This window comes from Apodemus sylvaticus, chromosome 18 (assembly GCF_947179515.1).
Source record: "Apodemus sylvaticus chromosome 18, mApoSyl1.1, whole genome shotgun sequence".
NCBI lineage: Eukaryota > Metazoa > Chordata > Mammalia > Rodentia > Muridae > Apodemus > Apodemus sylvaticus.
Genome location: NC_067489.1, coordinates 60889612 through 60907145, shown reverse-complemented (window position 1 = coordinate 60907145; position 17534 = coordinate 60889612). Strand labels below are relative to the sequence as shown.

Sequence of the window (17534 nt, the reverse complement as noted above, 5' to 3'; positions counted from 1 at the left end):
TCTTACAGTGAGTCATTTTTCTTAATATAACAACTGTAAGTTTGGTGAAGATGCCAAATTTGAATTTAGTCAACATTATGAATTAATTTATAAAATTATTGTGGGTCAGGTAATTAGTAATCTACTATAAATTTAACTTATAAAATCTGTCATAAAGGCAACACACATGATCCTAAGCACACATTCAGTGTTATTTTGTTTGTGGAACAATTACATACATAGTATTTTCTTATGAAATTTTTGTTATAGTAATCTTTACAACTTTCTTTATTCAGGCTGCAACCCATATGTGTTTTCTTTTTTTCTAAGGCATATAAAAACTGAAATTAAATAATTCTAATTTAACATAAATTTCTATGATTTTTAGCTTCAATATTTGAAATAATTATACAAAATATATGTCAGATTTAGAATCACTTTGTTTAAGGTTAAGAAGGAAATTCTCAATATGCTATTATTTTGTAAATATTAAAAATGTAGAATTTATTGACATTAGCTGTTACTGATCAAATATATCCATCGTGGTCATCCCCATCATCATCATCATCCCCTTCATCTTCATCATCATCTTCAATATCATCCTTATCATTCATAATGTCATCTTCTTCACCTTCATCATCTGTCCATTCACGAAAATCTCCACTTGCAAAATCTCCAGATATTTCAATGTCTATAGCTACAAAAACAAGCACCATATTTACTTGAGTATACAATGAAATAATGTTTGAGTTATATAAAATAATAAAACATGGAAAACTTTAATAAATTTATATTTGCTGTTTATCTCAGTGAAGGTAAGAGAAAAATCCATTCTTGGGAAGCTTGTTGTAAACTGAAACTCTCACTTGTTGAATGGTATATGTAAGCTTTCTAGTTTAGTAATTTGATCTCAGCCAAGTTTTGTAGAATATCATGTCAGACTATTAATCTTGTATATTACTTAAATTACTTCTACTCATATTAAATATCAGGTGAAACAATTGTCTTAGCAAATCTATACTTCCTAATTTTTAAAGTAAAATATATATGATACTTTATATTAAAAGGTAATTTTATAAGCATTATTCAGTAGGGGACTTTGAGACTAAATAGAGTCTGGCGTAATTTCACTTGGTTCCCTTTAATCAAGTAATTTTTCCAAGGAATGTGTAATTTCGGCACATAACAACAGAAGAATGTCCAAACAGTTACAAAGGTTGTATACTAAATTTGGAGAGAAGGTATATGATCCAAAGAACATGACAATACTCTAGAATATACAAGAGGCAAGGACATTGATTTTTCTAGAATGCCTCTAGAAAAAGCAATAGCTTGCTAAACTATCCACAGTTAAGTGAGATGTGTTGGAATGTGCAAAACAGAACTGAATGATGATAAACTTGTGTTTATTAAGCTAGTAGCTTAGTTGATATATTTTTGCCTGTTACTAGAGCAATAGAAAATTAATATTGATATTAAAATTAGAATTAACTACTAATATTTTGGGATAACAATTCACACATCTCTCATCATAACTGTAATAAATATTGTCCTTAATATATAAATATGTAATTTTATTCTTAATTCTTATAAATCATATTAATGTATTTAGGTGGTTGTAAATTGGTTGCTTTCACAACATAATGAAATTAATTTTATATGAAGAATAAAGTTCTTAAATTCCATATTCATATATGTTATAGTTGTAGCATAAGAAAACCCAGGAGTAAAGTTTCACAAAATAATTTTTACTAATTGAATTCTTCTGCATATAATTTTCATTGTTAGAGTAAAATTAAAATAATGTAGCCATTACTGATATCATAGGTAGATTAAGCCATTGACTATGCACAGATTTTAAGACAGGCCTTATAAAGGCATGTTCTCTAGGTTTAAACTCTATGACAGATAAGTATTAAAGCCTTGTTGATGCTTTGATTATATAGGCAATGCCCCAACCAAAAAAAATCAAGCTATAAAAATGTTATGAATAAATTAATGCAAGGCAAGAAGGTAAAATTATATAAGATTATGTAGTATTGTTTACTATTCATTTTTCTTAAGTAATCTTTCTGTTCAGCCTAAAAGTTACATAAGAGAGGCAAGTCGTCACTAAGTACTTAATTTTCAATATGTTTATTGATATTGGTGAAAAGAAAATCCATTAGATTTGCTTTATGGGATTGTTTTTAAGTAATTACTTTGCTGTGACCAATGCCTGGTAAACATGAAAAAATTCAGTAAAGTTTAATTGAACTAAATTTTAAAGAATATGGTCTATTATATCAAGGAAGCATGGTGGTCGGGTGACAAGAACAGCTGGAAAAATGCAAGGAGATTTTGAACTTATGGTATGTGCATCATACATGGAAATCTGGAAAGAGAAATCCACACCAAACTTAGATGGTTTCAAACCTACAAAGTCCACTAGACTCCACATTTTGAAGACTCCATAAGCTTCCAACTAGCATAATAATTTGGAGAACAAATGTTTCAGCATAATACCATGATAGCGATGGTTTTCATTCAACACATCACTGGAGTTTTGGGAATACTGTAGCTACTACTTTTTTATAGCTTTATAGATAATTATATGTGTAACACAAAAATTATTTGAATCTTGGCTTCTGGAAAACAGTTTTGGTGTAAATGGAAAACTTTAAAGTACATATGATTCTAATTTCTTATATAGTATTTTTTATAAAGACACATAAAATACATGTTCACAATATTTTATAACTTCAACTATAACAGACACTTAATAAATAAATGTTGGGTTTTATAGCTAAACATAAAGGAAACAGTAATGTTTAGTCTACTTTGTAATTCACAGAGTTGAAATTGTATTTTGTTAGAGTACAGACTTATGTTTTACAGCATTTCATTAATGAAAATGTCTGCTTGTGACAGACATTTTGAGTTGAAGTAGTAATTGGAACTCAGCTTTTAATCATTAGTCTTTAAATTTTGAAGTAGTAATTGGAACTCAGCTTTTAATCATTAGTCTTTAAATTTTCAAATGTGTCCCTTTCATAGTATTTATCACTACCATACAACTTAAAATATGCAAAGATCAAGTCTTCTTTTCATCTCCAACATTCACACATATTCTACCTATTCTATAATCAGAATGTCTTCATTAAATGTCTTTAACACATTTGTATGTCAGAAAATTGTATGAAATGAGCTTTTCTCTTACCACAATCTGCAACACCATTTATTCTTGTTCCCACAACTTCATTTCCATATCTGTCAACACACCAGCACTGCCCTATGCTGCCATGGCACTGGGTTGGCTTGTAGTAACCATCTTCATCACAGAGTGGTATGTACTGCCCTGTGAAATACATGATGACACACACAAATTCAAAAGTAATTTATTAATAAACTGTATTTATTAGGCAATTATTGTGTATTATTTTCCTAAAGAATCAAAACCTGACTGGCTCTATGCTTATATTAAATATTTCAGCACACTTAATACAGCATACAAAACTCTCAACTGTCACATTATTAACCATTTCCTGTTTCATTTTCCAAAATTGGTATTCATATACTACAAAAGTATTCTATGCCAAGCTGTTTCTTTATTTTTTTAATTTATTTTTATTAGATATATTCTTTATTTACACTTCAAATGTTGTCCCCTTTCCTCGTTCCCCCCTCACCTGGAAATCCCATAAGCCATCTCCCCTTTCCAATCAACCCACCCCTGCTTCCCTGTCCTGGTATTCCTCTACACTATGGCATCAAGTATTTCCAGAACCAAGGGCCTCGCCCCCATTTGGTGTCCAACAAGATCATCCTCTGCTGCCTGTGCTTCAGGGCCCATGGGTAACTCCATGTGTACACTTTGGTTGATGGTTTTGTCCCTGGGAGCTCTGGGAGCACTTGGTGACTCATATTGTTGTTCTGCCTATGGCACTGCAAAACCCTTCAGCTCCATGGAACCTTTCTCTAGCTCTCCCATTGGGGACCCTGTGCTCAGCTCAATGGCTGGCTGGGAATGGCGCCCTCTGTATTTGTCATGCACTAGGAGAGCCTCCCAGGTGATAGCTATATGCGGCTCTGGTCAGGCAGCACTTGTGGGCACCCATAATAGTGCCTGGCTTTTGTCACTGTATATAGGATGCATTCCTGGGTGGGGTAATCTCTGGATGGTCTTTCCCTCAGGCTCTGCTCAACCTTTTGTCTTTGTATCTCCTACTGTGGATATTTTTTTCCATTTCTACAAAGTATTCTAGGATCCATACTTTGTTCTTCCTCCCTCTTGGGCATTATTTGAATGTGAAATGTATTTTGGGTATTCTAAGTTTCTAGGCTAATATCCACTTATCAGTGAGTGCATACCATGAGTGTTCTTTTGTGATTGGGTTTCCTCACTCAGGATGATATTCTCCAGTTCTATCCATTTGTCTAAGAATGTCATGAATTCATTGTTTTTAATGACTGAATAGTACACCATTATGTGTATATATATATATATATATATATATATATATATATATATATATCACATTTTCTTTTTTGAATACATTTATGTTCCCTTTTTTATTTTCTATATTCTTTGTATTCTATATTCTCTATATTTGGAATGTAAATTCCAAATGATTTCTCCTTTCCCAGTTTCCCCCTCCTCCTAAGTCCCATAAGCCCTTTTAAACCCTTTGCCCATTCTCCAATCACCCCTCTCCCATTTCTCTGACCTGGTATTCCCCTACAATGTTGGATCAAGCATTTCCAGGAGCAGGGTCCTCTCCTTCCTTCTTCATGGGAATAATTTGATATGTTGTGTCTTGAGTATTCAGAGCTTCTGGGCTAATCAATATCCACTTATCAGTGACTACATTCCTTGTGTATTCTTTTGTGATTGGGTTACCTTATTTAGGATATTTTCCAGTTCCAACCATTTGCCTAAAAGTTTCATGAATTCATTGTTTTTAATTGCTGAATAGTATTCCATTGTGTAAATATAATGCATTTTCTGTATCCATTCCTTCACTGAGGGACATTTGGATTCTTTCCAGCTTCTGGCTATTATAAATAGGGCTGCTATAAGCATAGTGGAGTATGTGTCCTTATTACATGCATGAGAATCCTCTAGGTATATGTTCAGGAGTGGTTTAGCAGGGACCTCCAGTAGTATTATGCCAAGTTTTCTGAGGAACCCATAGACTGATTTCCAGAGTGGTTTTACTAGCTTGCAATCCCATAAACAGTAGAGGAGTGTTCCTCTTTCTCCAGCATCTGCTTTCTCCTGAGTTCTTCATCTTAGCCATTCTGACCAGTGTGAGGTGAAATCTCAGGGTTGTTTTGATTTCCATTCCCCTGATAATTAAGGATGCTGAACATTTCTTCAGGTGCTTCTCAGTTATTCGATATTCCTCAGGTGAAGATTCTTTATTTAGTTCTGTACCCCATTTTTAATAGGGTTATTTGGTCCTCTGTAGTCTAAATTTTTGAGTTCTTTGTATATATTGGATATTAGCCCTCTGTAGGATGTAGGGTTGGTGAAGATGTTTTCCCAATTAGTTGGCTGCAATTTTGTCCTATTGACAGTATCCTTTGATTTACAGAAAGTTGGTAATTTTATGAGGTCCCATTTGTTAATTCTTGATCTTAGGGCATAAGCAATTAGGGTTCTGTTCACGAAATTTTCCTTGTGCCTACATGTTCAAGGATCTTCCCCAGTTGCTTTTCTGTTAGTTGCAGTGTGTCTAGTTTTATGTGGAGGTCCTTGATCTGCTTGAACTTGAACTTAGTTCAAGGGGATAAGAATGGATCAATTTGCATTCTTCTGCATGTTAGGGGCCAGTTGAGCCAGCACCATTTGTTGAAAAGGCTATCTGTTCCCCACTGGATGAAATTAGCACCATTGTCAAAGATCAAGTGACCATAAGTGTGATAGGGTTGATTTCTGGGTCTTCAATTCTATTCCATTGATCTACCTGCCTGTCACTGTACCAAGAACATGCAGCTTTTAACACTCTTGCTCTGTAGTACTGTTTGAGGTCTGGGATAATGATTCGCCCAGTTGTTCTTTTACTGCTGAGAATAGTTTTCGCTATCCTGGGTTTTTTGTTATTCCAGATGAATTTGAGAATTGCTCTTTCTAGCTCTATGAAGAATTGAGTTGGGATTTTCATGGGAATTGCATTTAATTTGTATATTTCTTTTGGCAAGATGGCCATTTTTACTATATTAATCCTGCCAATACAAAGCATGGGAGATCTTTCCATTTTCTAAGGTCTTTTAAAGTTCTTTCTCCAGAGGCTTAAAGTTCTTGTCATACTGATATTTCACTTGTTTCGTTAGAGTCACCCCCAAATATTTTATATTGTTTGTGACTATTTTGAAGGGAGTCATTTCCTCAATTTCTTTCTAGGCCTGTTTATTCTTTGAGTATAGGAAGGCTACTGATTTGCTTGAGTTAAGTTTATATCTAGCCACTATGTTGAAGTTGTTTATCAGCTGTTGGAGTTCTCTAGTGGAGTTTTGTTGTTGTTGTTGTTGTTGTTCACTTAAGTATACTATCACATCATCTGCAAATAGTGATAACTTTCCTATTTGTATCCATTTGGCCTCCTTTTATTGTCTAATTGCTCTAGCTAGAACTTCAAGTGTTATATTGAGTATATATGGAGAGAGAGGGCAGCCTTGTCTGGTCCCTGATTTTAGTGGGATTGCTTCAAGTTTCTCGCCATTTAGTTTGATGTTGGCTACTTGTTTGCTATATATTGCTTTTAGTATATTTAGATATGGGCCTTGGATTCCTCATCTTTTCAAGACTTTTAGCATGAAAAGATGCTGAATTTTTTCAAATGTTTTTCAGCATCTAATGAAATGACCATGTGTTTTTTTTTCTTTGAGTTTGTTTATGTAGGGGATTACATTGATGGATTTCCATATATTGAACCATTCCTTCATCCCTGGTATGAATCTTACTTGATCTCGGCGAATGATAGTTTTGATGTGTTCTGGGATTCGGTTATCAAGAACTTCATTGACTATTTTTACATGGACATTCATAAGGGAAATTAGTCTGAAGTTCTCTATCTTTGTTGGATCTTTGTGTGGCTTTGGTATCAGCATAATTGTCGCTTCATAGAATGAGTTGGGTAGTGTTCTATCTGTTTCTATTTTGCAGAATAGTTTGAGTATTAGTGTTAGGTCTTTTGTGAAGGTCTGATAGAATTCTGTACTAAAACCATCTGGGCCTCTGCTTATTTTAGTTGGAAGACTTTCAATGACCACTTCTATTTCTTTAGGTGTAATGGGATTGTTTAGATGGTCAATTTGATCCTGATTTAATTTAGGTATTTGGGACCTGTCTAGGAAATTGTCCATTTCCTCCAAATTTTCGATTTATGTTATATATATATATATAGGCTTTTGTAGTAAGATCAGTTGTTGTTGTTTTTTTAATTTCCTTCTTTTCTCTTGTTATATCTCCTTTTTTTTTAAGGCTGGGTTTCCCTGTATAGCCCCCCAGCTGTCCTGGAACTCACTCTGTAGACCATGCTGGCCTCCAACTCAGAAGTCTGCCTGCCTCTGCCTTACAAGTGCTGGGATTAAAGGCATGGACCACCACTGCCCAGCCTCACTTTTCATTTCTAATTTTGTTAATTTGAATACTGTCTCTGTGCCCTCTGGTTAGTATGGCTAAGGATTTCTCTATCTTGTTCAGTTTCTCAAAGAACCAGCTCCTGGTTTTGTTGATTATGTGTATGGTTCTTTTTGTTTCTACTTGGTTGATTTCAGCCCTGAGTTTGATGATTTCCTGCCCTCTACTCCTCTTGGATGTAGCTTCCTTCTGTTCCAGAGCTTTCAGGTGTGCCATTAAGCTGCTAGTGTATGCACTCTCCAGTTACTTTTTTGGAGGCACTCAGAGCGATGAGTTTTCCTCTTAGCACTGCTTTCGTTGTGCCCCATATGTTTGGGTATGTTGTGCCTTGATTTTTATTAAATTCTAAAAAGTCTTTGATTTATTTCCTTATTTATTCTTTGACCAAGGTATCATTGAGTAGAGCATTGTTCAGCTTCCCTATGTATGTCGGCTTTCTGTTGTTTTGATTGCTATTGAAGACTGCCCTTACTCCACAGTGATCTGATAGGAGGCATGGGACTAGGTCGATCTTCTTATATCTGTTGCAGCCTGTTTTGTGATAATTCATATGGTTGATTTTGGAGAAGGTACCATATGGTGCTGAGAAGAAGGTATATTCTTTGGCTTTAGGATGAAATTCTCTCTCTCTCTCTCTCTCTCTCTCTCTCTCTCTCTCTCTCTCTCTCTCTCTCTCTCTCTCTCATATAATATATGTTAATTATATTATATATATATGGTTAATATTAATATATATATTAAATCCATTTTAGTCCAAAACTTCATTTAGTTTCACTGTGTCTCTGTTTAGTTTGTGCTTCCTTGATCAGTCCATTGAGGAGAGCAAAGTGCTGAAGTCACCCAAAATTATTGTGTGAGGTACAATGTGTGCTTCAAGCTTTAATGAAGTTTCTTTTATGAATGAGGTTGCCCTTGCATTTGGAGCATAGATGTTCAGATTTGAGAGTTCTTCTTGGTGGATTTTTCCTTTGATGTGTATGAATTGTCCTTCCATGTCTTTTTTGATGACTTTAGGTTGAAAGTCAATTTTATCTGATAATAGAATGGCTACTCCAGCTTGTTTTCTGGGACCATTTGCTTAGAAAATTGTTTTCCAGCCTTTTACTCTGAGGTAGTGTTTGTCTTTGACACTGACGTTAGTTTCCTGTATGCAGCAAAATGTTGTGCCCTGTTTATGTATCCAGTCCATTAGTCTATGTCTTTTTATTGGAGAATTGAGTCCATTGATGTTAAGAGTTATTAAGGAATAGTGATTGTTGCTTCACAGTGAAACTAAATGAAGTTTTGGACCAAATGGATTTAACATATAGATAGATAGATAGATAGATAGATAGATAGATAGATAGATAGGTCTATCTATCTATCTATATCTATATATATCTATATCTATATCTATCTATCTATATCTATATCTATATCTATATCTATATCTATATCTATATCTATCTCTCTCTCTCTCTCTCTCTCTCTCTATATATATATATATATATATATATATATATATATATATATAGAAGATTACTGTCTTGGTTTTTCTAGGGGTGTGGTTGCCCTCCTTGCATTGGCATTGTCTATCTATTATCCTTTGTAGGACTAGATTTATGAGAAGATATTGTGTAAATTTGGTTTTATCATGGAATATCTTGGTTTCTCCATCTATGGTGATTAAGAGGTTTGTTGGATATAGTAGTCTGGGCTGGCTTTTGTGTACTCTCAGAATCTGTATGAGATCTGCCCAGGATATTCTAGCTTTTATGGTCTCTGGTGAGATGTCTGATGTAATTCTGATAGATCTTTCTTTATATATTACTTGGCCTTTTTCTCTTACTGCTTTTAATATTCTTTCTTTGTTTAGTATATTTGATGTTTTGACTATTTTGATTATTATGTGATGGGAGGTATTTCTGTTCTGATCCAGTCTGGAGTTCTGTAGGCTTCTTGTATGTTCATGGGCATCTCTCTCTCTCTTTAGGTTAGGGAAGTTTTCTTCTATAATTTTGTTGAAAATATTTACTGGCCCTTTAAGTTGTAAATCTTCACTCTCTTCTATACCTATAATCCTTAGGTTTGGTCTTCTCATTGTGTCCTGGATTTCCTGGATGTTTTGGGCAACAAGCTTTTGCATTTTACATTTTCTTTGACTGTTGAGTCAATGCTTTGTATGGTGTCTTCAGCACCAGAAATTCTTTATTTTATCTCTTGTATTCTGTTGTTGATGTTTACATCTATGACTCCTGATTTCTTTCCAAGGATTTCTATCTCCAAAGTTGTCTCCCTTTGTAATTTCTTAGTTGTTTCTGCTTCTGTTTTTAGATCCTGGATGGTTTTGCTCATCTTTTTCTCTTGTTTGTTTGTGTTTTCCTGTAATTCTTTAAGGGATTTTTGTGTTGCCTCTTTCAGGACTGCTGCCTGTTGATCCATGTTCTCCTGTATTTCTTTAAGCTATTTTTATGATTCCCCTTGAAGGGCTTCTACCTGTGGACTCATGGTCTCCTGCATTTCTTTAACGGAGTTATTAATATCCTTCTTGAAATCCCCTAACAGCATCATGAGGTGTAATTTTAAATCCAGGTCTTGCTTTTTGGTGTGTTGAGGTATCAAGGACTTGCTGTTGTTGGAGAACGTGGTTCAGATGGAGCCATGTTGCCTTGGTTTCTGTTGGTGATGTTCTTGTATTCGCCTTTGTCCGTCTGGTTATCTCTGGTGTTAGCTGGTGTTGCTGTCTCTGACTGTGTCTTTTCTGTGCTCCTGGGAAACCGTTTTCTCTGAGTACATTGGTATGTAACTACTTCTGCATGACCCACTCTCTTGTAGTTGTATGTAGCTCTGTGTCCCCTATCATCTCTGGGTGCAGGTTGTGCTGACTGTCTCCTTGCTACTGGGTGTATATCTGGCTTCCTGAACTACATGGAAATGGTACATTGTAGTAGGGGATGTTTCAAGCTGGAGGCAGAAATTGGAATCTGTTTCTTTATGATATAGTTTGTTACATTGCCTAGGTCAGTTAAAATCCTTCTCCATCTCCCCATCATTCAAATGTTATCCCCTTTTCTTGATTCCCCTCTGAAAATTCCCTCTCCCCCTGCTCACTAACCTACACACTACTGTTTCCTTCCCCTGGCATTCCCCTACACTAGGGAAACTAGCCTTCACAAGTTCAAGGGCCTCTTTTCTGATATGACAAGGTTATCCTCTGATATGCATACTGCTTAAGTCATGGGTCCCTCTATGTATACTCTTTTGCTGGTGATTAAATCCCTAGAAACTCTGGCTGACTAATAGTATAAAGGCCTTCCTCTACACACACGCACATGCATGCACACACACACACACATGCATGCACACACACACATGCACACACACACACAAACATGTGTGCTAACACTCTTCTGTAATATGTTCTCTGTTTGAAAATATTTGGCTTCTCTTGGTTTCTACTGTTATATAAATCCCACCCCTTAAGCTGAAACTCTAGATAATGAATGCTGGAAAGACAGCTACTCTTATTTATAGAACATAACACAGTACAGAGTACATATGTAATGATGAATGTCAAGTTCTTTAAAAGCTTAGTTCTTCAAAAACTGTACTTCATATATACTCCAATATAAGAGACATCATCTAGATAATCAGCTGTTTTCTATTTTTCTTCTGCTTATTCATTTATATGAAGAGAATTATCATTTTTAAGTAAAAGCATATCTAATATATATAAAACTGTGAACATCATTTTATGTTTATAACTGTAAGATAAAAAACTTTATGTCTAATAAATACATGATATGTTTTATTCAAATATAATTTCCCAGAAAGGTGTGAACTCACATAGACAAATAATGCCAAGGTAGAAAATTTTTGAGATTCATTTGCATACTGAAGGTCATCGAAAAAAATCTTTGTAGAATTTAAATATTTAAATTATTACTGATTGAAAAAATGTTATAATCACTTTTATAGCAGGGCATTTAAAAGAGAATTCTAGTAATTATAGCAGTTGCACTTTTGATATAAATGCAAACTGATATCATTATAAGCACTGGCAATGGTTTAAGAAAGAAATTTCCCCAATACTTATTATAATCTCCAGTTTTTCATGTAAAACATTTTATGACAAATCACTTAACTGTTTTAAAGATGAACACTGAGCTAAGAATTCTTTAACAATATGAAAAAAATAAAATTACTAAATTTTGACACATTGAGAGTTCTTGGAAATATGCCTAGAATTTTGGAGCTTTCCTGTAGAACTTATTACAGTGGAAACTCCTGGGAATCTACTAGAGTAACCCTTGTAAAGTTTTCTCTCAGGGAAGGATATGTAGCCTCAAATGGCAATCTTCTATACTTAGACAAGGATCCAAGCTGTAGCAGTGGGACTGGGACATTAATCGAGCCACAAAACCTTTGACTTAGAGTTAATCTGCCCTGCCTGTTAGATGTGCTGAGGTAATGATGACAAAGAACATCTGGGAGTGGCCAACCAATGTCTGGTCCAACTTGAGACCCATACCATGAGAGTTATGCCACACATGGCCTAAACTTGGTGGCCATGAGTCAGAGGATAGACAACCTAGAGATCCAAGATAGAAACGTAGCTAGAGAAAAAAAGTGTCAAAGAAATGATCCCTAAAGATATTCTACCATATTTATAAATTGGTTCTTAGCCAAACTGTCATCAAAGGGTCATCATCCACCAACTGATGGGAACACATGGAGATCCAGAGTCAAAACAGTAGGCATGGCCAGGAGAACATGCAGAAGATCAGGGAGAAGGGATTGAAGGAGAGAGAGGGTTAGGCACCATGAAAATATGACCTACATAATTAATTAAGCAGGGCTCGTAGGAGCTCTTAGATACTTAAGTAACAATAAAGGTCCTTGTATGCATCTGAGCTTGGTCCTCTGCAAATACAATTTTGTTCTATAGATTGATGTTCTTGTAGGACTCTTAAAAGTGGGACTGAAGTCCTTACACCTGGGCCTTTCTGCTGGGGTAGACTCCTGGCTGGTGTGCTCCAGCAAAGACACCATATCCTGATCCATCCTAGAGAACATACTGCACTCAGATCAGTTCATAAGATCATCCCCCTGCAGAGTGTCAGAGCTGCTGCTGAGAGTCCAGTGGACTTGGGACCCATTAGCAACCACCCTCCTGAATACCACTTTCCTTTTGTCCCTTCCACCACTGGGTCCTTTCTGCTGTGGGCAAACCTCTTAGCTGGTCTGTTCTAGTGAAAACACCATATCCTGATCCATCCTAGAAGACCCACAGCATTCAGACCGGTTGAGGACTGCTTAAACTCAGAGCAAATGAGGACCCACAGAACTCAGAGTAGTTGAAGATCAGCTGCACTCAGAGCAGTTGGACAATAGCTTAACTGTTCCACTGAAGACCCAACAGTCTGAAGGCCTCCCAGTGAGGGCAACAGATCAGTAGCTTCTCTACCCCAGTGAAGAGTTCCCAGTTGGAAGGCCCCACAGGTGGTCTGCTACAGCCAGGGTTGCAGACCTACCAGGAGACCTGAAGAAACCGAGGGACAACAGAGACACACTGCAGAGAGTCAACCAGACCAACAAAGACCAGGGATGTCTAGATGGCAAAAGGCAAGTCCAAGACCATAAACCACAGAAGCCAATATACATGGACATCATCAGAACCCAGTTTTGCCACCTCATCTAGACCTGAATATAACAACACACCTGAAAATCAGGAAGCTGATGTAAAATCCTATTTCATGAAAATAATAGAATCCTTTAAGGAGGATATCTATAACTCACTGAAAGAAATGCAGGAAACACAAGTAAATAGGGGAAGGAGTTAAATAAAGCGATCCAAGATCTAAAAGTGGAAATAGAAACAATAAAAAACAAAACAAACAAACAAAAAAAACAAATGGAGGCAAACCTGAAAATGGAAAACCTAGGAAAGAGGTTAGGAATTACAGACGTAAATATTTATTTCTTTTATTTTTTTTATTTTTTTTATTCGATATATTTTTTATTTACATTTCAAATGATTTCTCCTTTTCTAGCCCCCCCACTCCCCGAAAGTCCCATAAGCCCCCTTCTCTCCCCCTGTCCTCCCACCCACCCCTTCCCACTTCCCCGTTCTGGTTTTGCCGAATACTGCTTCACTGAGTCTTTCCAGAACCAGGGGCCACTCCTCCTTTCTTCTTGTACCTCATTTGATGTGTGGATTATGTTTTGGGTATTCCAGTTTTCTAGGTTAGTATCCACTTATTAATGAGTGCATACCAGGATTCACCTTTTGAGTACAGACGTAAATATTAACAACAGAATACAAGAGAGGATCTCAGGTGTAGAAGACACTGTAGTAGTAATTAACCCAACTATCAAAGAAAATTCAAAAAAAAAAAAATCTCCTAAAGCCAAAGCATCCAGGAAATTCAGCATACAATGAAAAGACCAGATCTAAGAATAATTAGAAGAAAGGGGATTGAAGTTTCCCAACTAAAAGGACTTGAAAATGTCTTCAACAAAATCATAATAGAAAACTTCCCCAACCTAAAGAAAGAGATGGGCAAAAGGGTACAAGAAGTCTATAGAATACCAAATAAAGGGGACCAGAAAAGAAAGTTCTCTTATCACATAATAATCAAAACATTAGAAATTCAGAACATAGAAAGAATTTTAAAAGCTGAAAGGGAAAAGGCCAAGTTACATACAAAGGTAGACCTATCAGAATTTCACCAGATTATGAAAGCCAGAAGAGCCTGGTCAGAAATCATGCAGACTCTAAAAGAAGACAAATGACAGCCCAAGCTACTATACCCAGCAAAAGTCTCAATCAACATAGATGGAGAAACCAAAATATTTCATGACAAACCGAAATTCAAACAACATCTATTTCCCAATCCAGCCCTACAGAGGATCCTAGAAGGACAACTCTAACACAAGGAAGGTACCTGCACCAAAGAAAGAACAAGATATTAAGCATCTCACAACAAAGCATAAAGGAGAGAACCACAAACACATAAAACCCCACCTGGAAACTGAATAACTCTAACTCTTTACTCAATGATAACTTGGTCAGGGAAGAAATAAAGAAAGAAATTAAAGACTTCCTGAAATTCAATGAAAATGTTGACACATCATACCCAAACTTATGGGACACAAGGCAGTGCTAAGAAGAGAGTTCATAGCACATAGTGCCCAGGTAAAGAAGCTGAAAAGGTCTCACATTAGCTGCTTAACAGCATACCTGAGAGCTCAAGAACAAACAGAAGCAAACTCATCCAAGAGGAGTAGAGACAGGAAATAGTCAAATCCAAGGCCAAATCAGCCAAATAGAAACAAAGAAAGCAATATAAAGAATCAACAAAACCACAAGCTGGTTCTTTGAAAGAACCATCAAGAAAGATAAACCTCATATCCATACTAACTAAAGGGTAAAGACGCAGTATCCAAATTAACAAAATCAGAAATGAATATGGAGACATAACCACAGAAAGGGAGGAAATTAAAAAAAAAATCAGATCCTATTATATAAGACTCTATTCAACAAAACAGGAACATCTAGATGAGATGGATCATTTTCTAGACAGATACCAAAGTTAATTCAAGAGCAGGTAAACTATCTAAATAGGCCCATATCACACAAGGAAATAGAATTAGTCTTAAAAATACTCCCAATGAAAAAAAGCCTAGGGTCAGATGAATTTAGTGCAGAATTCTACCAGACCTTCAAAGAAGACATGATATGAATTTTTTTCAAACTATTCCATAAACTAGAAAGAAAAGGAACACTTTCTAACTCATTCTATGAAGGCACAATTACTCTGATACCTAAACCACACAAGGACACGATCAAAAAAGAGAACTTCAGACCAATCTCGCTTATGAATATTGATGCAAAAATAATAAAATTCTTGAAAACTGAATCCAAGAACACATCAAAGCCATCATTGATCAAGTACGTTTCATCACAGAAATGCAAGGTTGGTTTAATATATGAAAAACCATTAATGTAATCCACAATATAAAGTCAATGAAAAAAATTTTCATGATCATCTCCTCGGCTGCAGAAAAAGCATTTCACAAAATACAACGCCTCTTTATATTAAAAGTATTGGAGTGATCAGGCATTCAAGGCCCATACCTGAACATAATAAAAGCAATTTACTCCACCCAACAGCCAAAATCAAGTTAAATGGAGACATACTTGAAGCAATCCCATTGAAATCGGGGACAAGACAAGGATGCCCCTCTCCCCATATCTATTCAATATAGTACTCAAAGTGCTAGCTAGAAAAATAAGACAACAAAAAGAGATCAAGGCGATAAAAATTGGCACAGAAGAAATAAAGGTATCACCATTTACAGATTTTATGATAGTATACATAAGTGACCCCCAAAAAATATACCAGAGAACTTCTCCAGCTGATAAACAACTTCAGCAAAGTAACTGGATATAAAATTAACTCAAATAAATTAGTAGCCTTCCTTTATACAAATGATGAAAGAAATTAGAGTAACAACTCCCTTCACATTAGACACAAATAATATAAAATATATTGGGGTAAATCTAACCAACAAGTGAAAGACCTTTATGACAATAACTTCAAGCCTCTCAAGAAAATCAGAGAAGATCTTAGAAAATGGAGAGATCTCCCGTGCTCATGGATTGGCAGATTTAACATAGTAAAAATGGCCATCTTACCAAAGGCAATCTGTAGATTCAATGCAATCCCCATCAATATCCCAACATAATTATTCAAAGACATGGAAAGAGCAATTCTCAAATTTGTCTGGAAAGGCAATAAACCCAGAAAACCAAAACAATGCTTAACAATAAAAGAACGTCAGGAGGAATCACCATCTCTGACCTCAAACTTTACTACAGAGCAAGTGCATGGTTTTGGTAAGAGACAGACATGTTGATAAACTGAATAGAATTGAAGACCCAGAAATAAATCCACATACTTATGGACACTTGATTTTTGATAAAAAAGCCAAAAATATACAATGGAAAATAGAAAGCATTTTCAATAAAGTGTGCTTGTCTGTCTGTTTGTATATAAAAAAAATGAAAATAGACCCATATTTGTCACCTTTCACAAAGCTCAAGTCCAAGTAGATCAAGGACCTCAACATAAAACCAGATACACCGAATCTAATAGAAAAGTAGAAAAGAGCCTTGAACTCATTTCCAGAGGAGGAAATTTTCTAAACAGAACTCCAATGGCTCATGTTCTAAGATCAAGACTTGATAACTGGGACTGCATGAAACTGGAAAGCTTCTGTAAGACAAAGGACATAGTCAATAAGACAAAGTGTTAACCTACATATTGGGGAAAAAATTCACTAACTCAATATCCAATAGAGGGCTAATATCCAAAATATATAAAGAACTCAAAAAAATAATTATCAAAAAACCAAACAACTCAATCAAAAAATGGGGTATAGAATTAAACTGAGATTTCACAACTGAGAAATCAGGAATGGCTGAGAAACACCTACAGAAATGTTCAAAGTCCTTAGTGGTCAGAGAAATGCAAATCAATACGACCCTGAGATTCTACCCTGCACCAATCAGAATGGCTAAGATTAAAACCACAGGTGACAAAACATGTTGGAGAGGATGTAGAAAAAGAGGAACACTTCTCGATTGCTGGCAGGATTGCAAACTGGTATAACCACTGTGGAAATCAATCTAGATCTTCCAGTATTCATCCCAGTTACAAAACCCAGACTCTATTGAGGATGCCAACAAGTGCTTGCTGACCTGATCCTGATATAGCTGTCACCCCTGAAGCCTTGCCAGTGCATGACAAATACAGAGGGGAATACTCTCAGCCAGCCATTGAACTGAGCACAGGGTCCCCAATGGGGGAGTTAGAAAAAGGACCCAAGGAGCTGAAGAGGTTTGCAGTGCCATAGGAGGAACAACAACATGAGTCCAGCTACAAAA

The 17534-nt window shown here is 35.8% G+C and overlaps 1 protein-coding gene across 5 annotated transcripts in view; it reads right to left on the bottom strand.

The window, feature by feature from the left end:
* Positions 1–506: 506 nt before the first annotated feature.
* Positions 507–17534, bottom strand: part of Spock3 (SPARC (osteonectin), cwcv and kazal like domains proteoglycan 3) — a 436085-nt gene continuing 419057 nt past the window's right edge. For all 5 annotated transcript variants that reach the window (XM_052162253.1, XM_052162254.1, XM_052162255.1 and 2 more), the window contains 2 exons: positions 3179–3316; positions 507–676 (listed from right to left, as the gene is read on the bottom strand). In XM_052162253.1, coding sequence (XP_052018213.1) covers positions 507–676; positions 3179–3316 — 308 coding nt within the window. The remainder of the gene's footprint in view (positions 677–3178; positions 3317–17534) is intronic.